Source organism: Carassius auratus, unplaced genomic scaffold, assembly GCF_003368295.1.
Source record: "Carassius auratus strain Wakin unplaced genomic scaffold, ASM336829v1 scaf_tig00008137, whole genome shotgun sequence".
NCBI classification, from domain to species: Eukaryota; Metazoa; Chordata; class Actinopteri; order Cypriniformes; family Cyprinidae; genus Carassius; species Carassius auratus.
In genome coordinates this window covers 99,955-111,295 of record NW_020523909.1, presented here as the reverse complement: position 1 = coordinate 111,295, position 11,341 = coordinate 99,955, and the positions used below count along the sequence as shown (strand labels likewise).

The following is an 11,341-nucleotide window of genomic DNA, read 5'->3' as shown; positions in this document are numbered from 1 at the left end:
ACCCCCGTTTTCCGCAATCACCCAAAAAATATTATTACCGTTTTCTTTAGTTTTTTTTTTAAAAGCCTCCTGTGGACAGTGTTGAATATTAGCATGTGTGCTAAAACCCTCAAGCAGATACATATGGTTCGTCCACTTTTTTTTTTTAGCAAACTGCTTGTACATATATTAATTGTATGTATACATACATACATACATACATTATATATATATATATATATATATATATATATATATATATATATATATATATATATAAATTAAAATTAAACATTCAAAGTGGAACGATTTTCCTGTTCCCCACCTTTTAAATTCAAACGTAGCCGGAAAGTGTGGAAAAGGCGCCCAAAACAAAACGTTACGTTAGTTGGAAGGAGGACAGAACCTGCAGACATTAAAGGTAAGATATGTGTTTAATATTAATAATATAATATGTAATAATGTAAATAGCCTATAAATAATAATAACAATAATAAAGAAAACTCGGAGGGTGAATCATGACTCATTAATTAATTTATTCCCCCACATTTAAACATAGCCGGAAGGCGTGGAAAATGTCAGGGTTCTGTCACTTCAGGTTAGTAGTGTTCATGGTTTTGTGACAGAGCCCTGATACTCTCCTCATGTTATTGTTTTCATGTGAGCGCGCGGCTTCGAGACCGCTCGAGCTGTGCGCTCTTGTCTGCGTGTCCTGTTTCATGTTGGAGCGTGATGTTCGGATCCCGGCACTCATGTCTTGCTGAGTTTCGGTTTCGTGTCGGGGACCGAGCACTCGCGCTCCATGTTCTGTTTTATTGTGGCATTGTTGCACACAGCTCGAGTTATCGGCTGTGTGCTTGTTATATTTTGTCTTGTGCTGTCGCACGCATCTTAGTTTTTACTGGCTGCGTGCTGTCTTGTGTGAACACGCGGGTTATGAGCTTGCTCATTAGCTGCGTGTTTGTGTCCGATTCGAGCACATGGCTTGCGATTGGTTTGCTGGCCATGTGCTTGTGTTTTTTGTTTTGTGTGAGCACATGGCTTTTGTCTTCGTTCCTATGTGCCATGTGCTCACGTCAATTGTCTTGACCCCTCCCATCTTGTTACCTGATTATTGATATAATTTTCCCCACACGTGTTCCCTCGTTAACCTCCTCATTAGCTCCCTATTTATTGCCCTTGTGTTTGCAGTCTGGTTGCGAGTTCGTCGTCGAATCTTTGTCTGTGTATGCCTTGCCTTGCCTTGCCTTGCCTTGCCTTGCCTTGCCTTGCCCAGTCAAGTTAGTCTGTTTTCCCCCACGGGGTAGTTTTTGTTTGTTTGTTTGTTTTATTTTTATTGCTATTAAAGAGCCCTTCTCTCTGCATCTTTGAGTCCTCGCCTCATCCCTCTACCCCAAACCCTGACAGTACGAACTCGCCAGTATGAGGACTCAGCGGAAGAAGGGTTTGCACTGTCCACCAGCCTCCACTCTCTCCAGCCCCCACTATCAGCGCATGCTCCAGTTCAAGACTTTGATCTCTCTCCATCAACAAGGGACTGGTGTGAGGGATTTTGCCCTGGAGTTCGGTGGGACTGCAGAGGGATTGGAGGTCAATGATGCGGCCCTCAAGGACCTCTTCAATTACGCCCTTGATGAGCCTCTCAGCTGGTGGAGTATGAGGGGGCTGGACCACCTGTCGTTTGGGGAATTTGTGGAGTTCTTGGCACGTTCCCCAGCTAAGGAGGCTGCAGCGCCCCCAGAGGAGCCTGTTGAGGCTGCAGCGCCCCCAGAGGAGCCTGTTGAGGCTGCAGCGCCCCCAGAGGATCCTGTTGAGGCTGCAGCGCCCCCAGAGGAGCCTGTTGAGGCTGCAGCGCCCCCAGAGGAGCCTGTTGAGGCTGCAGCGCCCCCAGAGGAGCCTGTTGAGGCTGCAGCGCCCCCAGAGGAGCCTGTTGAGGCTGCAGCGCCCCCAGAGGAGCCTGTTGAGGCTGCAGCGCCCCCAGAGGAGCCTGTTGAGGCTGCAGCGCCCCCAGAGGAGCCTGTTGAGGCTGCAGCGCCCCCAGAGGAGCCTGTTGAGGCTGCAGCGCCCCCAGAGGAGCCTGTTGAGGCTGCAGCGCCCCCAGAGGAGCCTGATGAGGCTGCCGTGCCCCCAGTAGTGGCCGACGACATTTCAGTGCCCCAGTCTCGGAGACGGAGGAGAAGGAAAAGGAGAAAGACTTCCCCCATCCCACATGGCCTGGAGGCCATTCAGGAGCCCACTGCTGGCCTGGAGGCCATCCCAGTCATGCCCAAGCTCTCTGCCCTGCCGGCGCCCCCCAAGCTCCTTGCCCTGATGTCGGCTCTGTCTAAGCTCCCTGCCCTGATGCCAGCTCTACCCCTGAGGAGTGCCTTGCCGGCTTTGCCCTCCCTATCCGTCGGGGTCCCTGTTTGGCTGGAGGCCTCCTGGTCTCTCCGTCTGGTTCCACCCTGGTGGTCTGCCGGGGTTCCTGTTTGGCCGGATCCTTGCTGGTTCGTTCCTCCGGCTCCGCCCTGGTGGTCTGCCGGGGTTCCTGTTTGGCCAGATCCTCGCTGGTTCGTCCCTCCGGCTCCACCCTGGTGGTCTGCCGGGGTTCCTGTTTGGCCGGATCCTCGCTGGTTCGTTCCTCCGGATCCGCCCTGGTGGTCTGCCGGGGTTCCTGTTTGGCCAGATCCTCGCTGGTTCGTCCCTCCGGCTCCGCCCTGGTGGTGTGCCGGGGTTCCTGTTTGGCCGGATCCCCGCTGGTTCGTCCCTCCGGCTCCGCCCTGGTGGTCTGCCGGGGTTCCTGTTTGGCCGGATCCTCCTTGGTCCGTCCCTCCGGCTCCACCCTGGTGGTCTGCCGGGGTTCCTGTTAGGCCGGATCCTCGCTGGCTCATCTCTCCGGTTCCACCCTGGCCCACTGCTGGGACTCCTGTACTGCCTGAGCCTCCTTGGCTCAGCCCTCCCTCCCCTCCCTGGTCTCTTTTATTAACTTATTAGGTTTTTCTGTTTGCTTGACTGGGCCCCCTTCCCTCCCTCCCCTATTTTGTTTGTATTTTGATTTCCATGTCTTGTGTTCTGTTGTGTACCAGGTTTGTGTTGCCATGCCTGTTCTGTCTTGTTCCTGTCTAGTTTTTGGATGTTCCATGTTAGGGACGCCAGGTGGCGTCCCTTTTGAGGGAGGCTAGTGTCAGGGTTCTGTCACTTCAGGTTAGTAGTGTTCATGGTTTTGTGACAGAGCCCTGATACTCTCCTCATGTTATTGTTTTCATGTGAGCGCGCGGCTTCGAGACCGCTCGAGCTGTGCGCTCTTGTCTGCGTGTCCTGTTTCATGTTGGAGCGTGGTGTTCGGATCCCGGCACTCATGTCTTGCTGAGTTTCGGTTTCGTGTCGGGGACCGAGCACTCGCGCTCCATGTTCTGTTTTATTGTGGCATTGTTGCACACAGCTCGAGTTATCGGCTGTGTGCTTGTTATATTTTGTCTTGTGCTGTCGCACGCAGCTTAGTTTTTACTGGCTGCGTGCTGTCTTGTGTGAACACGCGGGTTATGAGCTTGCTCATTAGCTGCGTGTTTGTGTCCGATTCGAGCACATGGCTTGCGATTGGTTTGCTGGCCATGTGCTTGTGTTTTTTGTTTTGTGTGAGCACATGGCTTTTGTCTTCGTTCCTATGTGCCATGTGCTCTCGTCAATTGTCTTGACCCCTCCCATCTTGTTACCTGATTATTGATATAATTTTCCCCACACGTGTTCCCTCGTTAACCTCCTCATTAGCTCCCTATTTATTGCCCTTGTGTTTGCAGTCTGGTTGCGAGTTCGTCGTCGAATCTTTGTCTGTGTATGCCTTGCCTTGCCTTGCCTTGCCCAGTCAAGTTAGTCTGTTTTCCCCCACGGGGTAGTTTTTGTTTGTTTGTTTGTTTTATTTTTATTGCTATTAAAGAGCCCTTCTCTCTGCATCTTTGAGTCCTCGCCTCATCCCTCTACCCCAAACCCTGACAGAAAAGGGCAGCCCAGTTGGAGGGAGGACGTCGGAAACATAGACAGTAAAAGAATGTTGGAACCTGCAAAAAGTCAAGGTAAGATAACTGATAAATGTGTCTTTTTGTTAGCGATTACATATTCAGTTGGAGTCCACATGTTATGTGATGTATAGAGGTAATGCACATTTGCAAACTTTCTATTTGAAGATAAATTATTATAGTGGAACGTGCAAATTTGGCTAGATTAATGCTGCTCATTTATTTACACAAAATAGCCTATAAAAACTCAGAGGGTGAATCATGAATATTTATTAATGTTGGTTATTAGTAGTGCTGTGTTCCATACATCCAGAGACGATACCAGCTAGCTCTGTGCACGTGTGCAGCTGTGGATCGCGCTTAATTTCAATACAAGAACAACAAAATTAATTAGAAAGGTGCAGGTTTCTAAAAATGAAAAGAGCACAATATAGGCTACAACAAGGTAATCTGGCTGCAGAGGAACACAACCGGGGTTGCCTGATATAAAGAGACAAATCCCCGAAACACATCTTCACACTTGCGCAATACGGGAATATCTGCTAAGTGTGCTACTTTTATTTGTCAACCTGGCAACCATGTGTACGTGCTCTCTCTCCAACGGAAAAATGTGCTTGCGTTCAAAAAACACCGGTTAGCTTGCAGTTTACCCATATTACGGATACAATCGAAACAGGCTAATATGAATTAATTTATAAATCATTTCATCCCATCCAACAGTCTTTTAAGTACATTTACTGATTGTTTATTTTTTATTTAATATTTTACATTATTATTGTTATTATTATTGTTGTAGGTTAAATTTTTTTTAATTTATTGTTATGTATTTGCTTTATTTTCTCCTATATTTCCTGTATATCTTTACCTTTCTGTGGGCCTATATAATGTTACTACTGAATCATACAGTAGATTTGCTCATGTTGCATAATATTTCAAAAAAAAATTTTGCACGAGGTTTACAGTGTTGAGCATTGTAACCAGTCACACCTGTTTCTGTTTAACTTATTACTGCAATGTCCAATAAGAGGTGATATTTTATGTTCATGGCTATTTATGTTAATTTACACAGATTAATGCTGCTCATGTATTTACACAAGCATTGTATAATGTAAATAGCCTAATTTGATTATTGTTCTTGATATTGTAATTATTAATGTTGATTATTATGAATTAGAAAATCAAGGCTTCACACTGGTTATTTCAGCAGCATTAAAAACAAATGTTATTCAAACTGGGAATAAAGTATAAAGAAAGTGAGCAAAGAACACTGAAGCGGTTCATGAATTAAGTCTAAAGTGATGTGTGCACTTTCACATTTTTATTTATGCCTAATGAAGATTCAGAATTCAGAACGTGCTCACTAAACAATTCAGCGGTTACTAATCAAAATGACTCTGATTGGACATTGTGGTCATAAGCTCAGCACAAACATGTGTAATCCTCAGCGCTGCAAACCGCTGAGATCAGTCTCCCAACCTGTAGTCAGTTCTGCACAGTGAAAGTATTTAACTCATGTTTTATAAAATGTATTTGCATGCATTATGTTTTTGTCATGTACTATTTTGAGTCATGATGTTTTAGACCTTAATAACAGTCAATGTGATTAGTTACAGAACATTTCTGGTGGGCAAAAATACAGTGTCAAGTCACCATTAAGGTAAGCTGTTGATACATTTCATGCTGTAGTTCAATATTTAAAGTATTAATGTATTTTTTTTTTTTTCTTCTCCATAGCGCACCTGGTTATTGACATTGTACTGCATGACTAATTTTCAAAGCGTAAATGTTAGTGTAAATACTGTGCAATGGAGAGAGAAAAGTGGAATATCACTCGCAGCAATTTAAGGAAAAGGGCTGTTAAAAGAGTCACCCAGTTGTTTGAATCTTTGAATGATGAGGACAGTAGTTTCATGGATTGTACTATTGAAGAACATAGCATTGAACATGAAGTAGTTACTTCAAGCTTTGTTTTGCCAGCAATTTGTGGATCAGAGAGTGATGGGGGAAGTGAATCAACAAGTGATGAGGATAGCCATGTTGATAAAAGTTGGGATGTTCCTAAAGATTTTACGGGATGTTTGCGAGACTGGGCAACACATTTTGGCATTTCATTGATTGCTTTGTCTGCCCTTTTGTCAATACTGAAAGCCCATCACCCATCTCTACCAAAAGATGCAAGAACATTACTCCAAACACAGATAAAACATAGGCTACGTTCACACTGCAGGCTGAAACTACCCAATTCCGATTTTTTTTGCCCCTATGCGACATGTATCTGATCTTTTCATGACAGTCTGAACGACACCGATCCGATCTTTTCAAATGTGACCCAGGCCACTTGGGTATGTGGTCCTGAAACAGATACGTATCCGATCTTTTGAAATGTGACCTCCATCTGAATGGCCAGGCCACATGTATCTGACCCGTACGTCATTGATATGCTACAAATGTCAAAACTCTGCGTTGAAGTAGGCTAGTTGAAGAGCCACTCACATCAGTATCCCACCACTACTGGTTGAAACTCCGTACCCACACGTTTCTCTGAACCGACGTTGCTATCACTGCTCCACAAATCGCCATGGCCAAAAACCTTGCTCTCCTCCTTCTTTTAATTTTCTTCTTAAAACGAGAAGATTGTAATTGTGCTGGCTCCGTTGGGAAAATAACTTTAATATTGCAAAAAGAGCTCCGCTGTTGACTACACTGTTGTTGACATCCATGTTTAACGTTAGCTAACGTTACTTCTGCAAACAAAGAGTGACGTCGTTCACCATTGAGTACTCTTGAGTAATTTCACGTTCACACAGGAGATCACAAAAGGTCGCATTTAATTGGAAATGTGAAAAAAATCTGAATTGAGCATTAAGCCCTGCAGTGTGAACGTAGCTAATAGTATTGTTTCCTTGGGGAGTGGATCATTCCACTATTTTGGAATAAAGAAAATGTTCAGCCACATCTTTCAGAAGCTTACATCAGTTGTCCAGAGTCATCAAAGATTAAAATTACAATTGAACATGGATGGTCTTCCTATTTTTAAAAGTTCAGGTTTACAGTTCTGGCCAATTTTAGGAATACTCCAGGCTTACACTAGAAAACCTGTGTTGATTGCCCTTTACAGTGGAAACTCAAAGCCTCAGTCATTGTCAGAATATCTATAGGATCTGCTCTCTGAGTTGAAATCCTTGAGCACTGGTTTTGTTGTTAATGGAAAGACATTCTTCTTGACTGTGTGCTCAGTAATTTGTGATGCTCCTGCGAGAGCCTTTATTAAGGGAATTAAGTCACACAATGGATACAGTGGTTGTGATAAATGTGTACAGTCAGGCATTTACATTAATAATCACATGACATTTCCTGAACTTAATGCTAGAGAACAGATGTATCTTTTTCAAATGCAGAGGATGAAGACCACCATGTACAACATTCCCCATTTTGTGAAACAAATATTGCTATGGTTAGTGGATTTCCACATGACTATATGCATTTACTGTGCTAAGGTATGGTGCGGCGTCTGCTTGATTTGTGGATGGGAACCTGCGGTAAGTTGAATTACCGTATTTCATCCAGACAAGTGTCCTTCATTTCCGGCAAACTGCTTGCTCTGAACAGTTACATACCCTCAGAGTTTGCTAGAAGACCAAGGGCACTTGATGAGAGGTTACGATGGAAAGCAAGCAGTTCTTACTTTACACTGGTCCAGTAGTTTTAAGGGATGTGAAGTGTTATTTTTGCATTCTCTAAAGCTATCTTAGTCATTTACTGTTTGTAAATGAACTTTTGTTTGTAAGAATTAATTTTTGTGGAATTCTAAGGAAAGATTTAACAGTTCCAGGGGGTAGTTGGGGATGGACTATAAAAATAATGCTGCAGATGTTGACAGGCCTAGGTGGCATCATACAGTCTGATCTTCGTAGCAGGCATTAAAGTTGTTCCTAATTGGGTCCTAAGATTTTAAAAGTTGTATAATCTTGCTTTTACAATGTTCTTTACTTTTAGGAACTGTCAGAAACAGCAGGCTAACAGCAACGGCCACCGATCAAGAGATAGAATTCTTTATAAAAAAAAAATGGCTTCACCTTGCATGTGACCGAGATGGAGGGAGAAGAGAAAGATAGAAACGAAAGAGTGTCCAAGAAACCTGTAAGTCAGTAACATTGTGTTTTATCTGTATATGTATCTAATAATTTGTACTACACCCTGGTCTGTCTAAATACATGATTTTGATTGGTTTTGAGGTGTGTATTAAAACCATTGGTAACACTTTAAACGTTTCATTAGTTAACATTAGTTTACTACATTAGTTACCATGAACTAGGAAATAACAATTCCTCAATAGCATTTATTAATCTTAGTTAATGTTAATTACAGTGTTTACTAATACATCATTAAAATCAAGTTGAATTTGTTAACATTAATGCTCTGTGAACTAACATGAACAAACAATGAAGGACTGTATTTTATTTATCTAATGTTAACAAAGATTATTAAATACTGTAAAAAATGTATTGCTCATGGTTAGTTCGTGTTACTTAATACAGTAACTAATGTTAACAAATAAGACCTTGGTGTAAAGTGTTACCAAACTGTTTAATGCGCAGGTAGTTCCAGTCCATTTACTCACTATTCAATATTTCTGCAATGCTTCCAATAAAGGACACACATACTGCTGTTTTTGAAGTTTTTAAACTTGCAGTTTCACTTTTAGTTGAAAGAACCTCTCACTCTGTCTTAGGCATGTCGTGATTGTTAAATAACTGATTGCGTTATCCAATCTAAATTGTAATGTTGACATGCATTCCCTGTAAATTTGTTTTGAAACGATATGTATTGTGAAAACCGCTATGCAAATAAATGTGAACTGAATTGAATTAAATTTTTTATTAGGCACAAAGGGGAGTCAGACCAAAAGACGTAAGCACTATATTCCCCTTAGTCAAGATCTTTCTTAAATGCATGTTTGCATTTATTTTCATATCGTGCCACCCTTGCTAGACGGTGTAAAAAGTTACATAGTGTACCTGTAACAATAACACAAAATAAGTACAATGACTATCTTTTTTGTTTTGTGTTTTTATTTTATTTTTTCTTGTAATTTTATTTTGTTTAGGGAATTTTGTTTAATTTGGCCTCTAAATTCTTACTGAGTCAACAGTTTTTTTTTGTTTTTGTTTTTTTTGTCCTTTAAAGGCCTGCAAGATTGCCATGATGCTGATGGGCCCAGTCAAGGAGGTCAATAAATCCTATAAGTTTGGATTGTTCCTGTTGCCAAGGCTCTGCAGTGTTCACTACTACAACGTCGGACAAGTTTGTTTTTGGATGAGCTAACCTATACATAGCTACTGGATGTACTTAATGTCTTTTTTTTTCCATGTTTAGATTGCTTCTCAGTTTTGGAAATGTAATCATTCAATGGGTTTTTCATTGGCAATATTAATAAATAATGCAATTTTTTCAGAAATGTGTTTGGATCATCTGTTGTAAACTTAATATTTAGGTAGGCCATTTTTATATAATTTCTCTTGACTGTATGTTGAATAATGTTGATGCAGAACTCACTTAGGGCCCTATCTTGCACCCAGCACAATTGACTTTGTACACCGACGCATGTGTCATTCCTATTTTGCACCCGCGCAAAGCGCGCTTTTCCCTCCACAGAGGCACGTCGCTAAACTAGTGAATGAACTTGCGCTCCCTGGGCGGTTCAGCGCAAAAAAGGAGGTGTGTTCCGGCGCAAACAATCCCTGGTGCTATTTTGCTGTTCCATTAAACAATTGCGCCACTGACCAGAAAAAACCTAGTCTAAAGTCAGTGGCGCGTTGCGCGTTGTTCATTATGCTATTTTAAGGGCGCATGCTTGACCATAATGTATAGCGTGCACAACGCGCATACACTTTGCTCATGTAATCTACACAGATGTAACAGTTATTTTTGCAAATCATAAATTGTTATACTAAAAAAATATTAACACATGAGATGACGGAAATCATTGTGGTGTGCCACGAAGATGTGAACAAAATAGGCATAAATCTAGCTTACAAATTATTCAGGCTAATTATTCTCCCATCCCCATACAACACAACTTCTCTGTCTTTCACTGCTCTTACAAGAACATCAGTCTCCTCGGCTGTGAACCGCTCCTGGCGTGCGCCTGGTAAATACGCCATAATAATAGCAATCCATAATGGAACTTGCGCACCTGCTTTTAAAGGGAATGTTGGATGACGCTCTGATTGGTTTATTTCACGTTACGCCCAAACCACACCTATGAATAATGAAGCTACTTCAGACCAACCCACTTTAGATTTGCGCCGGACGCAAGAGCCATTTATCCCGCCGGGAAAATAGCAACAGCGCCGAGACTCGCCCACAAAGTTACTTGCGCTTCGCGCTTTGACACTTGCGTTTCAGATCGTTAAAATAGTGCCCTTAGTGTCATTGATATTTTGTCACTGAGTTTCCAAAGTTTTAATGCCATACACGCCACACATACACAGTTACAGTTAATTTATTTAATTCTTAGTGGACCAGAACTGGTAAACAGGAGTGCATTGTCAAAGGGCCATCGTTCCATGCTGCAGTGGGCCACATGAGGAATGTGGAGAAGAGGTTTTAAATTAAAAAAAAAAAAAAAAAAAAAACATGTGTGGCCCACATTAGGGTCATGTGTGGTTTATGTGGTTTGTTACATGTGGCATTGCTATGGCTTCCATGAGACCCAAATGTGGCAAACAGGCGCTGGCCCAGTTGCCATCATTCCACGTGGTATGTGGGCCAGGGCAAAGTATTGCATTTGGGCCAAATCTGGGCCACAATTCAAAGTAACTGTGGCCCAGATTTGGGCCAGTCCTACTTTGTTTTGTTCTCGGCTGACATGTGGCATTGCTATGGCTTCCCTGTGGCCCAGATCTGGTAAACAGGAGCGGGCCGCCCAAGTGCCATCCTTCCACGCAGTATGTGGGCCAGAGCCATGTATCAGATTTGGGCCAAATCTGGGTCAGAATTCAAACTAACTGTGGCCCAGATTTGGGCCAGTCCTACTTTATTTGTTTTGTTCTCTGCTGACATGCGGCATTGCTATGGCTACCTTGTGGCCCAGATCTGGTAAACAGGAGTGGGCCGCCCAAGTGCCATCATTCCACGTGGTATGTGGGCCAGAGCCATGTATCAGATTTGGGCCAAATCTGGGTCAGAATTCAAACTAACTGTGGCCCAGATTTGGGCCAGTCCTACTTTATTTGTTTTGTTCTCGGCTGACATGTGGCATTGCTATGGCTTCCCTGTGGCCCAGATCTGGTAAACAGGAGCGGGCCGCCCAAGTGCCATCCTTCCACGCAGTATGTGGGCCAGAGCCATGTATCAGATTTGGGCCA

General features: G+C 43.1%; 1 protein-coding gene across 1 annotated transcript; it reads left to right on the top strand.

Annotated features, from left to right (window-relative positions):
* Positions 1-1,987: 1,987 nt before the first annotated feature.
* LOC113071790 (formin-2-like) lies at positions 1,988-9,453 on the top strand. Its single transcript, XM_026245102.1, has 4 exons — positions 1,988-4,028; positions 5,579-5,628; positions 7,968-8,111; positions 9,159-9,453. The coding sequence occupies exon 1, from the start codon at positions 2,242-2,244 to the stop codon at positions 2,950-2,952; it is 711 nt and encodes a 236-aa protein (XP_026100887.1). The 5' UTR covers positions 1,988-2,241; the 3' UTR covers positions 2,953-4,028; positions 5,579-5,628; positions 7,968-8,111; positions 9,159-9,453.
* Positions 9,454-11,341: the final 1,888 nt, after the last annotated feature.

Bases quoted from the DNA above. Each gene is read 5' to 3' on its own strand.
- LOC113071790 (XM_026245102.1), top strand. From the start codon at position 2,242: ATGCCCAAGCTCTCTGCCCTGCCGGCGCCCCCCAAGCTCCTTGCCCTG.